General features: G+C 49.7%; 1 protein-coding gene across 3 annotated transcripts in view; it reads right to left on the bottom strand.

Moving 5' to 3' along the window:
- Positions 1-1,220: 1,220 nt before the first annotated feature.
- The window catches only part of HSPA12A (heat shock protein family A (Hsp70) member 12A), a 310,784-nt gene continuing 298,113 nt past the window's right edge, over positions 1,221-13,891 (bottom strand). For all 3 annotated transcript variants that reach the window (XM_083149953.1, XM_083149955.1, XM_083149952.1), the window contains exon 12: positions 1,221-7,514. In XM_083149953.1, the coding sequence (XP_083006079.1) occupies positions 6,880-7,514 (635 nt within the window). In that variant the 3' untranslated portion in view covers positions 1,221-6,879. The remainder of the gene's footprint in view (positions 7,515-13,891) is intronic.

Genomic DNA, 13,891 nt, shown 5'->3' with positions numbered 1-13,891 from the left:
ACACATACAGGTAGGAGGACATGGCAGCTGTAGTGGTCACCTGCTTTTGTCCCCTGCCCTTTCCATATTGATCCCATTGGTCGTGCACACAGTCATCTGCAAATACGCGCTGCCACCGCTTCCCGGCCACTCCCTTCTTCTCCTCTCTCTGGCCGGAGCTGGTGCTATTGCTGAATACGGGATGGGCGGCTTCCTGCGCGCACTACTATCCTGGCAGTACATCTGGTGTGAGGATGCTGCCTCCTCCTGGGTGTATGACACTGAGTATGTGTGTCCAGAAGAATTCATCTAGCGCTTTTCGAGATTATGGTGTTCAGCCAGACGCACTTCAGGGCCTTTTCTATATAAGGATGTGTACAAGTACAAGGTAATTCATATAACCAGGTCTGTGGAGATCTCTGAATGTGCAATAGACTCTGTTCTACTTCCAGCTGACACTATTTCCTATACACGTGTTACCAGTCCAATGTGCAATAGTCTACTGTCTGTGGCTGGGTCCGAGCCCTGTGCGCTCCACCCTCCCCCGGTCTGACCATCTGGCGATACATATATCCCATACTTTCCTAATTTTAAAGTAGGCAAGAAGACAGTCAGCAGTAGGGATGTCCATCGATGATTAAAAATCATCGAAGGTTTATGGCCGATGTCAAATACTTTTGCCATCGTTGGGGGAGAACCAGATGGTTTCCCACCATTGATGACAAAGCAAAACAATGGTTTGCCTTTTTTTTCAAAGTGCCGATATAGCTCCACCCCCAAAGCCCCACTCCCATGAACTGTATGGTCATCCATTGCATAATATAGCACTATGGATGGCCAGTTGCACTATTACCACCAATGATGGCAATCACAGCAATGGCCAACCCTAGTCAGCAGCTTTTCTGGGGGAGAGGCTTGATGTAGACATCATCCAGCCCAGTCCCCAGTACAATAAATCTCGCAATTGCTTCCCGGGCCTAAAATTATGCAATTTGCATAGTTAGCCCCGACGCTCCCCCCAAAAGCCGCAAATCGCAGTAATTTAACTCTTCTGCAGAGGAAATGTAGGGGGGGTCCGGTGGGATCTGGGAGGGTTGACCACCTTTCCGGGGGGACCTGATTTTTGGGAGCCTCCCAGGTATTTCGGGAGGGTAGGCAACCCAATAGGAACGTAATGGTTCTCCATCTGGCATGGTGATGGACAGACAGATTTACAGAGACACATGACACATAGACCGGAGTGAGTTTCACATGTACTGTGTATTTATTGTTTGCAGGCCGCGTGTGCATGTTACAGGCACAGTGTGGTTAGTGTTACATCAATGACAGTATAATGAGGCCAGAAGGAGCCGGACAGGTGGATTCTGCACATTCACCCCCAGGAATAGATCAGTAACAGAACTTAATGGACAGATAACAAGACAAATAAATATATGAACATGATTCCATTGCTGTATATACATAAACTTATATATAAAGTGTCCTCAGTCTGGTGAGGCTGCAGAAGAGGAACAAACCTCATAATAGATATAAATACAGTATGTTGTCCCAGAAGTTCTCTGGGTTATTTACAAACAATGAAGAACACGCCGTAATTATCTTTGGAAACAAATCTCTGGCTGGCCATTATAGGCTCTCGTTAGTAACCCCAAAAAGGCTACATGAGATGGAGATTTTTCCACCATCGTGGTCCTAAGAGAATGTGACTTACAGCACGAGGACTCAGATATTAAAAAGGGCACCCAGATTATTATCTGAATGTTTCGAAATCTGTTACTAGATCAGGAATAGGAACACAAATTCAGATCAAGGGCCAGATGCACTAAGCTTCAAAAGTGATCAAATGGAGAGTAATAAACAACCACCCAATCAGCTGCTGCCTGACATTTTTCAAACACAGTCTGTGACATGGCAGGTGGGAGCTGATTGGCTGGCTGTTTATCACTCTCCATTTTATCACTTTGAAGCTTAGTGCATCTGACCAAATATCAGCAGACAAAATACATTTGTACATATTTTACTGAGCATTACTGGGTATAACTGGCAATTAGTGGGCATTACTGGCCGTTACTGAGCCTTACTGGCCATGACTAGCCGTTACCAATCATTATTGGCTGTTGCCGGGCATTACTGGCCATTAGTGGGCAGTACTGGTGGTTAATGGGCATTATTGGCCATTACTGAACATTACTGGCCGTTAATGGGCAATACTGGCTGTTGCTGAGCATTACTGGCTGTTACTGAGCATTACTGGCTGTTACTGGGCAATACTGGCCATTACTGGTCAATACTGGCCATTGCTGAGCATTACTGGCTGTTACTGAGCATTACTGGCTGTTACTGGGCAATACTGGCCATTACTGGTCAATACTGGCCATTGCTGAGCATTACTGGCTGTTGCTGGGCATTACTGGTTGTTACTGAGAATTACTGGCCATTACCAATTATTATTGGCTGTTGCCGGGCATTACTGAACCTTACTGCCCACTACTGGGCAGTACTGGTGGTTAATGGGCATAATTCGCCATTACTGAACATTACTGGCCATTACTGGTCAATACTGACCGTTGCTGGGCATTACTGGCTGCTACTGAGCATTACTGGCCATTATTGAGCATTACTGGCCATTACTGGCTGTTACTGAGCATTACTGGCCATTACCAATTATTATTGGCTGTTGCCGGGCATTACTGAACCTTACTGCCCACTACTGGGCAGTACTGGTGGTTAATGGGCATAATTCGCCATTACTGAACATTACTGGCCATTACTGGTCAATACTGACCGTTACTGGCTGCTACTGAGCATTACTGGCCATTACTGGCTGTTACTGGGCAATATTGCCCATTACTGGCCATTACTGAGGATTACTGGCCGTTACTGGCTGTTAATGGGCAATACTGGCCGTTACTGGGCATTACTGGTCATTATGGAGCATTACTGGTCATTACTGACCAATACTGACCATTACAGAGCATTACTGGCCGTACTGGACATAAAAGCAATGACTGAAGCTACACAGCACAGGAGAAGAAAGTTATATACGTTTCTGCAGAGTCCGTCAGTAAGTACCTGTAATTAATGTGTACATATAATTATTACGTCAGGTCCTGGAGTGTAAACAGAAAGGGGGAAATCATGCATATAGCATCCAAGGAGGTCGAGGGTTAAGGATAGGGTTAGCAACCACTGAGCTGACTGCTTCGTGGTTAGCACATGCGCAGAACCCTCATCTGACCACATATTATTACGGTGCAGACCAAAGAGCTTATTCATCAAACACTATGTTTGGAATATTCCAGAAGCAGACATTAGTGGGGGGTATATGCACATACAGATGTGTTCCCGCTCAGCATCACTGCAATGTAGACAAACCACTGCAAATGAATTGCGTAATAATGTACCTGTGAATGGGCACCTGCGTATTGCTGTACCTGCGGCCATAAGCAATACAATACAGAAAAGCAGGCTGGTACAGGCAATCGCTGCCATTGTGGTGGGCAATTACCCGCAAGTTGAGCGGGGCACATCTGTATTATTACATATGCCCTGAATAAACCAGGAAGGGATTGCTGCAGATATCTCCATACCTGCTGTGGGCTCACCACTAAGCTGTCCGGTACATCAAGCCCAGTGTAGCCTGTTAGCCACTACACCAGCGGTCCCATAGAGGAGAGAAGTGACCGAAAGCAGGGACCAGCTCTTCACTGCGCCAGTCCCTGCGTTACTTCCTGCGTCCATCCCTGCACCATCTCTTATTGCTGCAGATTGTGGTGATAAGAATTATGGGGATACAATGGAATAATTGATAAATATGTTCCCCTCCTTTATCATTAGGCATACCTCTATATTCACACTGTCACAATAGCAGCTACTCACATTATTTCCTATTATAAAGTCTTCCATTATATTACAGAATGTTCTGTATGTTACATTACAGAGAAATAGAACCATTTGTCTATTATGACAACAATAACACATTGTGTAGATCAGTTCCCGCACTGTGTGTCATGGCACAGAGCACCTGCAGGGGGTGCCACAGGCTGGTGGTTCAGTATGAATCCAATCAGACAATACAGTATGTGGCCACACCCTATCTGCCGCCAAGGATAACGGACAGGATGAAATAACAATTCCCCTTCAGACCAAAGCCTTTGTCACAGGTTCCTAGCCGTGGGTCGGCTGGGTCTTAGCTCCTATACTCCTTACACAATGCACCTTGGTCTCAGGTTATTCCCGTGTCAACACCTTTCACACAGATTCTATGTCAGCGCTAGCAAACTCTTGTGTGTCATATGAAATGGACCAAAGCATCCCAGTGATTTGCCTGCGTATCATCCGTCCAGTCTTCCCAGGTCGCACCCTTGCAGATCCAGGAATAACCCAGGTAGCGATCAGGGTTAACACCCAGACACTTTCTCACAGAAACAGGACCCTGGTTGCCCCTGCTCGCCCAGGCACTATCCCAGGTATTTTGCTCATTGCGATAGAGGTACAAATAACTTCTGGCCTAAAGGTGCGGCGATAAGAGATTCTGATCCTAGGGCACCATGATTCCAGCTTAGGAACAGCTGATCTAGGTTATTAGTGCCCATATAGATAACAACATAAGGGAATCTGGTACAAAACATCACTGAGTCAGCACCTACTGTATCCTTCATCGCTGCCCAGCAAATAACCGCTGGGATCAGACCTGAACACTAGATGGAGGATTTGGGGACCTTCTTACTGAAACAACAAAATGTTTTCCATTGTCACTGGCAAACTGTTATCTGTGATACTAATTGTCTGTAACTGGGGAACTTCTGGGCAAATTGCCACATTTTACATTAATATTTGGCTACAAAACATTTATTCTGTCTTTTAGTTTGTAGCACAAATGTGTATGACTGGAGATTGTTATCCATAGAAATAACGTGTAGGACCCTGATACTACTCCGTATGTGTTACTATTTACTGCAGGTTGCGTCAAAGAGGACGCACTACATGACTCAGCAGTGATTATACGCAGGTGATTATACGCACTACATGACTCAGCAGTGATTATACACACTACATGACTCAGCTGTGATCATACGCACTACATGTCTCAGCATTGATTATACGCAGGTGATTATACGCACTACGTGACTCAGCTGTGATTATATGCACTACATGACTCAGCATTGATTATACACAGGTGATTATAAGCACTACATGACTTGGCTGTGATTATATGCACTACATGACTCAGGGGTGACTATATGCAGGTGATTACATGCACCACATGACTCAGCATTGATTATACTCACTACATGACTCAGCAGTGATTATATGCACTACATGATTCAGCAGTGATTATATGCACTACATGACTCAGCATTGATTATACTCACTACATGACTTAGCAGTGATTATACTCACTACATGACTCAGCAGTGATTATATGCACTACATGACTCAGAAGTGATTATACGCACTACATGACTCAACTGTGATTATACGCACTACATGACTCAGCGGTGATTATACGCAATACATGACTCAGCGGTGATTATATGCACTACATGACTCAGCAGTGATTATACGCAATACACGACTCAGCAGTGATTATATGCACTACATGACTCAGCAGTGATTATACGCAATACACGACTCAGCAGTGATTATATGCACTACATGACTCAGCAGTGATTATACGCAATACATGACTCAGCGGTGATTATACGCACTTCATGACTCAGCGGTGATTATACGCAATACATGACTCAGCAGTGATTATATGCACTACATGACTCAGCAGTGATTATACGCAATACACGACTCAGCAGTGATTATATGCACTACATGACTCATCAGTGATTATTTGCACTACATGACTCAGCTGTGATTATACTCACTACATGACTCAGCAGTGATTACACGCACTACATGACTCAGCAGTTATTATATGCACTACATGACTAAGCAGTGATTATACCTACTACATGACTCACCAGTGATTAATTGCACTACATGAGCGGTGATTATACGCAATACGTGACTCAGCAGTGATTATATGCACTACATGACTCAGCAGTGATTATACCTACTACATGACTCACCAGTGATTAATTGCAGTACATGACTCAGCATTGTATGGGATTGCGATGCATGTGGTGCGGTTTTGTAAGGCCGTCATAATGAGAATTTAAGCACAGTAATGGAGTAATGGACAGTTAATGAGCATTTCTGGGATAATGGTGGTGAGCAGTCACGCAGACGTGTATCATGTATCATGGGCGTATTGCAGGCAGCGGCTGTGCATTTGTATATATATGGGGTCTCAGTTCCAGCGGATATTCTGTGTGACTGATGGTGCGGATTAGAGACACCGGCTGTTGGTGTCTCATCCCTGCTGACACGACATAACTATATGTTTGCTGTACTGCTATATACAAAGTGACAGACACAATAGGATTTGCGACCACTTCTGAATAACACCCTTTTTTCCAGGTAAAGTTCATAGAGCAACACTTACAATACGAGAACAGAATGTGTCAGTATATCCTCTGTAAATATGGTTCTCTGGCTGGAAGCATTTTCTGCAATTACACATGGACAAAGGCCTGACCTAAACAGAGATCACACCCAGTTATACAGTATACTGCATTCTTTCCTTATAACAATAAGACAAACAATGGCCTACTGTCCGTGCCTTGTGGAACCATTACTAATAGGCAAGCTGGCACCTTACAGGAGGAAAGGAGGTGACAGAACCCCAGTCCCTATGTAACTGGGGAGATAGTAACTGCCAGGTGCAAATTAATTGCTGATATTTATCCATTGACCAATCTCCAGGTGTTTGGATCCGTACGATAAAGGAAGACGGGAAACTGTGAGGCTAATGATGCCGGAGACAGGAGAGGAATATAAAAAGTTCTAATTCAGAAAATCAATGTTGACTTTGACACTTTTAGAGGTGGCAATGTCGATGGCCATGGCTTTTAGCTCAGTGTCCCCAAATTGCATGACGGTTTGGATCTCTCTGCGGCTTGGAACTGGGGAACACTCCACTCCTGTGAGATCAAGCCTCAGAGTACCACACTTCCGCACCCCAGGGTCGGTGATGAAATTCACCTCCTCCTGTTCTGAGCTGTAGATATTGATTATGATGAGGAGCTGTGAGGGTCTGGATGGGGTGTAGCTGCGTTTCACCGTCTCCCCCAGAGCCACTGACTGGTCAGCCAAAATGAATTTATCAAAGACATCTGTGCACCACCGTGTTCCATCCTTTAATAACAGCTTCTCTGGTGGGTGTTTTCCATCAACATATCGATTTAAGACTCCTACTCCGTATGTCATAGGAGAACGACGAACTTTAATGACAGCCGGATCCAACCCAAACAAGACCGCTCCTTTTAGGATAGTTAATCCCACATCATGGGGTATGATGACTCGACATTGCTCCCCAAATGCTTTCTGCACCGCCTGCTGGAGGAGGGGAGATTCCGCAAACCCACCTACTAAGAAAAGGAACTTCACTCCACACACCTCAGGCTTTTGGAATAGGTTTGCTGCAAGATAAAGTATCACTTATTAGTCATTCAAATTTTCTAAAATACAATAAAAACCTATGCATTAACCAGAGGCGTAACTATAACCATGTGGGCCCCATAGCAGCTGCATCCCCTGCACCCTCTATAGTTACGCCACTGGCATTAACCCTAACCATAGTACGCGACAGGCCAGGGAATATCCAGGGACCCCCCACATGAAATGCTCTCAGGAAAGGTCTAGAACTCCTTTAATATTTGTTGTCAGCTGTGATCCTCATGGTTACAAGGTAAACAGTGTGGGGGATTTCTGCTAAGGGCAAAAAGAGAGACAAAACTTTCGCTGGGGCACACTGTGTGTTTGTGCGTGTGTGTCTCTGTGTGTGTACTGTATAGTGTTGTGTATATAATTAAACTTTTAAAATTTACATTTTATATTTCTAAACTACGTTAAGAGAGATATTCCCTTTTGTGTGAGGCCTACAGCACTTGTTGGGTGTGCGGTGGTGGTATGCAGTAATAGCCGGTAGTGTGAGTGTGCTGGCTGAAGCCTGCAGCACTTCTTGGATGTGCTGTGGTGGTAGGCAGTAATAGCCGGTAATGTGAGTGCGCTGGCTGAAGCCTGCAGCACTTGTTGGGTGTCGCGGTGGTGGTAGGCGGTAATAGCCGGTAGTGTGAGTGCGCTGGCTGAAGCCTGCAGCACTTGTTGGGTGTGCGGTGGTGGTAGGCAGTAATAGCCGGTAATGTGAGTGCGCTGGCTGAAGCCTGCAGCACTTGTTGGGTGTGCGGTGGTGGTAGGCAGTAATAGCCGGTAGTGTGAGTGCGCTGGCTGAAGCCTGCAGCACTTGTTGGGTGGGCGGTGGTGGTAGGCTGTAATAGCCGGTAGTGTGAGTGCGCTGGCTGAAGCCTGCAGCACTTGCTGGGTGTGTGGTGGTGGTAGGCAGTAATAGCCGGTAGTGTGAGTGCGCTGGATGAGGCCTGCAGCACTTGTTGGGTGTGCGGTGGTGGTAGGCAGTAATAGCCGGTAGTGTGAGTGCGCTGGCTGAAGCCTGCAGCACTTGTTGGGTGGGCGGTGGTGGTAGGCAGTAATAGCCGGTAGTGTGAGTGCGCTCGCTGAAGCCTGCAGCACTTGTTGGGTGTGCGGTGGTAGTAGGCAGTAATAGCCGGTAGTGTGAGTGCGCTCGCTGAAGCCTGCAGCACTTGTTGGGTGTGCGGTGGTGGTAGGCAGCAATAGCCGGTAGTGTGAGTGCGCTGGCTGAAGCCTGCAGCACTTGTTGGGTGTGCGGTGGTGGTAGGCAGCAACAGCCGATAGTGTAAATGCGCTGGCTGAAGCCTGCAGCACTTGTTGGGTGTGCGGTGGTGGTAGGCAGTAATAGCCGGTAATGTGAGTGCGCTGGCTGAAGCCTGCAGCACTTGTTGGGTGTCGCGGTGGTGGTAGGCGGTAATAGCCGGTAGTGTGAGTGCGCTGGCTGAAGCCTGCAGCACTTGTTGGGTGTGCGGTGGTGGTAGGCAGTAATAGCCGGTAATGTGAGTGCGCTGGCTGAAGCCTGCAGCACTTGTTGGGTGTGCGGTGGTGGTAGGCAGTAATAGCCGGTAGTGTGAGTGCGCTGGCTGAAGCCTGCAGCACTTGTTGGGTGGGCGGTGGTGGTAGGCTGTAATAGCCGGTAGTGTGAGTGCGCTGGCTGAAGCCTGCAGCACTTGCTGGGTGTGTGGTGGTGGTAGGCAGTAATAGCCGGTAGTGTGAGTGCGCTGGATGAGGCCTGCAGCACTTGTTGGGTGTGCGGTGGTGGTAGGCAGTAATAGCCGGTAGTGTGAGTGCGCTGGCTGAAGCCTGCAGCACTTGTTGGGTGGGCGGTGGTGGTAGGCAGTAATAGCCGGTAGTGTGAGTGCGCTCGCTGAAGCCTGCAGCACTTGTTGGGTGTGCGGTGGTAGTAGGCAGTAATAGCCGGTAGTGTGAGTGCGCTCGCTGAAGCCTGCAGCACTTGTTGGGTGTGCGGTGGTGGTAGGCAGCAATAGCCGGTAGTGTGAGTGCGCTGGCTGAAGCCTGCAGCACTTGTTGGGTGTGCGGTGGTGGTAGGCAGCAACAGCCGATAGTGTAAATGCGCTGGCTGAAGCCTGCAGCACTTGTTGGGTGTGCGGTGGTGGTAGGCAGTAATAGCCGGTAGTGTGAGTGCGCTGGCTGAAGCCTGCAGCACTTGTTGGGTGTGCGGTGGTGGTAGGCAGTAATAGCCGGTAATGTGAGTGCGCTGGCTGAAGCCTGCAGCACTTGTTGGGTGTGCGGTGGTGGTAGGCAGTAATAGCCGGTAGTGTGAGTGCGCAGGCTGAAGCCTGCAGCACTTGTTGGGTGTGCGGTGGTGGTAGGCAGTAATAGCCGGTAGTGTGAGTGTGCTGGCTGAACCCTGCAGCACTTGTTGGGTGTGCGGTGGTGGTAGGCAGTAATAGCCGGTAGTGTGAGTGCGCTGGCTGAAGCCTGCAGCACTTGCTGGGTATGCGGTGGTGGTAGGCAGTAATAGCCGGTAGTGTGAGTGCGCTGGCTGAAGCCTGCAGCACTTGTTGGGTGTGCGGTGGTGGTAGGCAGTAATAGCCGGTAGTGTGAGTGCGCTGGCTGAAGCCTGCAGCACTTGTTGGGTGTGCGGTGGTGGTAGGCAGTAATAGCCGGTAATGTGAGTGCGCTGGCTGAACCCTGCAGCACTTGCTGGGTGTGCGGTGGTGGTAGGCAGTAATAGCCGGTAGTGTGAGTGCGCTGGCTGAAGCCTGCAGCACTTGTTGGGTGGGCGGTGGTGGTAGGCAGTAATAGCCGGTAGTGTGAGTGCGCTCGCTGAAGCCTGCAGAACTTGTTGGGTGTGCGGTGGTGGTAGGCAGTAATAGCCGGTAGTGTGAGTGCGCTGGCTGAACCCTGCAGCACTTGCTGGGTATGCGGTGGTGGTAGGCAGTAATAGCCGGTAGTGTGAGTGCGCTCGCTGAAGCCTGCAGCACTTGTTGGGTGTGCGGTGGTGGTAGGCAGTAATAGCCGGTAGTGTGAGTGCGCTGGCTGAAGCCTGCAGCACTTGCTGGGTATGCGGTGGTGGTAGGCTGTAATAGCCGGTAGTGTGAGTGCGCTGGCTGAAGCCTGCAGCACTTGTTGGGTGGGCGGTGGTGGTAGGCAGTAATAGCCGGTAGTGTGAGTGCGCTCGCTGAAGCCTGCAGCACTTGTTGGGTGTGCGGTGGTGGTAGGCTGTAATAGCCGGTAATGTGAGTGTGCTCGCTGAAGCCTGCAGCACTTGCTGGGTATGCGGTGGTGGTAGGCAGTAATAGCCGTTAGTGTGAGTGCGCTGGCTGAAGCCTGCAGCACTTGTTGGGTGTGCGGTGGTGGTAGGCTGTAATAGCCGGTAGTGTGAGTGCGCTGGCTGAAGCCTGCAGCACTTGTTGGGTGTGCGGTGGTGGTAGGCAGTAATAGCCGGTAGTGTGAGTGCGCTGGATGAGGCCTGCAGCACTTGTTGGGTGGGCGGTGGTGGTAGGCAGTAATAGCCGGTAGTGTGAGTGCGCTGGATGAGGCCTGCAGCACTTGTTGGGTGTGCAGTGGTGGTAGGCAGTAATAGCAGGTAGTGTGAGTGCGCTGGATGAGGCCTGCAGCACTTGTTGGGTGTGCGGTGGTGGTAGGCTGTAATAGCCGGTAGTGTGAGTGCGCTGGCTGAAGCCTGCAGCACTTGTTGGGTGTGCGGTGGTGGTAGGCAGTAATAGCCGGTAGTGTGAGTGCGCTGGATGAGGCCTGTAGCACTTGTTGGGTGTGCGGTGGTGGTAGGCAGTAATAGCCGGTAGTGTGAGACTTCGGTTCCATAGACAGCATAGGAATACTGATGCGCATTTCACCAGCTGTCAGAGGCTTGATCTCATTCTGACCTGTCACCAAGCCTTTGTGACACAGGTAGTAAGAGATGTTAGTTTGTCCCCCATATTTTGGAACCGGCACCGGGCTCCAACCACATGTCCTGCCATAGCCGGGGGACACTTTTTACATAAGGTCCCCCGGCCGGACCATGTGCACCAGAGCTGAATCCCGGGGCTATACTGGCCGGTGGACGCCGGGCTGTTACGTATATAATAAAATAAAGTCATTGCTTTTTACAGATGAACTACAAGTCCCAGCAGGCCTCCCCCACCTGCTGGGACTTAGCGAACCACAAGTCTCAGCATGCAGGGCATTAATAGGCCCCCTTGCACTTGTAGTCCACTTGTAAAAAGAATGTTTGAAAAAAAACAGACACGGAGAAAAGTAAAAGTAAATACACACATAATTTATACCTCTATACTTACAAATCCAGGCTCCAGCTGTGTCTCTGTGCTGCAGCAGCTCACCTCGCACTGACCGCGTCCCCTGCAGCAGCTCACCCCACACTGACCGCGTCCCCTGCAGCAGCTCACCTCGCACTGACCACGTCCCCTGCAGCAGCTCACCTCGCACTGACCGCATCCCCTGCACCAGCTCACCTTGCACTGACCGCGTCCCCTGCAGCAGCTCACCCCACACTGATGGTGTCCCCTGCAGCAGCTCACCCCGCACTGACCGCATCCCCTGCAGCAGCTCACCCCGCACTGACGGCGTCCCCTGCAGCAGATCATCCCGCACTGACTGCTTTCCCTGCAGCAGCTTACCTCGCACTGACCGCGTCCCCTGCAGCAGCTCACCCCACACTGACCGCGTCCCCTGCAGCAGCTCACCTCGCACTGACCGCGTCCCCTGCACCAGCTCACCTCGCACTGACCACGTCCCCTGCAGCAGCTCACCTCGCACTGACTGCATCCCCTGCACCAGCTCACCTTGCACTGACCGCGTCCCCTGCAGCAGCTCACCCCACACTGACGGTGTCCCCTGCAGCAGCTCACCCCGCACTGACCGCATCCCCTGCAGCAGCTCACCCCGCACTGACGGCGTCCCCTGCAGCAGATCATCCCGCACTGACTGCTTTCCCTGCAGCAGCTTACCTCGCACTGACCGCGTCCCCTGCAGCAGCTCACCCCACACTGACCGCGTCCCCTGCAGCAGCTCACCTCGCACTGACCGCGTCCCCTGCACCAGCTCACCTCACACTGACCGCGTCCCCTGCAGCAGCTCACCCCACACTGACGGTGTCCCCTGCAGCAGCTCACCCCGCACTGACTGCATCCCCTGCAGCAGCTCACCCTGCACTGACCGCGTCCCCTGCAGCAGCTCACCCCGCACTGACTGCTTTCCCTGCAGCAGCTTACCTCGCACTGACCGCGTCCCCTGCAGCAGCTCACCTCACACTGACCGCGTCCGCTGCAGCAGCTCACCCCACACTGACTGCGTCCCCTGCAGCAGCTCACCTCGCACTGACCGCGTCCCCTGCACCAGCTCACCTCGCACTGACCGCGTCCCCTGCAGCAGCTCACCTCGCACTGACCGCGTCCCCTGCACCAGCTCACCTCACACTGACCGCGTCCCCTGCAGCAGCTCACCCCACACTGATGGTGTCCCCTGCAGCAGCTCACCCCGCACTGACTGCATCCCCTGCAGCAGCTCACCCTGCACTGACCGCGTCCCCTGCAGCAGCTCACCCCGCACTGACTGCTTTCCCTGCAGCAGCTCACCCCGCACTGACTGCTTTCCCTGCAGCAGCTTACCTCGAACTGACTGCGGGTGAGCCAGCTTCCTCTGTTGTAATGACAGCAGAGAATCACGCTGTCATTGTGCTATAGAAGCACTCAGCTCTAATTATATACTAATATATAGATAGATAGATAATACAAAATCCCTAGAATTTGGGTCACTAATAACACTTGGCCCCCTACTAGAGGGACCCCCACAATTGAAATAGTCACACAATAGCGTTATACAGCGCCCATATACAGATAATAAATGGTAATAAGACTTTTTTTTTATATGTAAAACATTTATTAAAATACAAATTATAAAACAAGCTTTTCTTGGAAATAAATCTTGTATCAGGAGTGTTTTCTTTAGATTGTGAATTCTAGGCATTTTGTATCTACTACCAATATCTGTAGACTGCAGCTTGGAAATGCCCATAATTAGAGATCGGTCAAATAGGAACCAGAAATGTAAGACTATATTTTTAGATGTTAATGAGATTGGAGAACAGATGGAACGAACAGAGGAGGAATATTATGATATTTTAAACCAGATGGAAAAATTCGCTTCTAAAGAGCTTAAAGTTTGGTACGAATTAATCACCTTGGAAAAATACCTAGAAGTGGGGAGAATCTCTAGAGGCCTACGTAAAGTAAGAAATCCCACAACGGGCCAAGACAATGAAGAATTTATGAACAATTGGAACAAAAGCTAGAATCATCCTTGGCCAAATTTGAGGACAATGAGGAATTTAACAGAGATGTAGCAGACCTTCAAGGAAAAATAATAGATAATCTGGAAACAGAAA

This window comes from Crinia signifera, chromosome 6 (genome assembly GCF_055691185.1).
Source record: "Crinia signifera chromosome 6, ASM5569118v1, whole genome shotgun sequence".
Taxonomy (NCBI): domain Eukaryota; kingdom Metazoa; phylum Chordata; class Amphibia; order Anura; family Myobatrachidae; genus Crinia; species Crinia signifera.
Note: the sequence above shows the minus strand (reverse complement) of the source record. Positions and strands in the feature narration are given on the sequence as shown.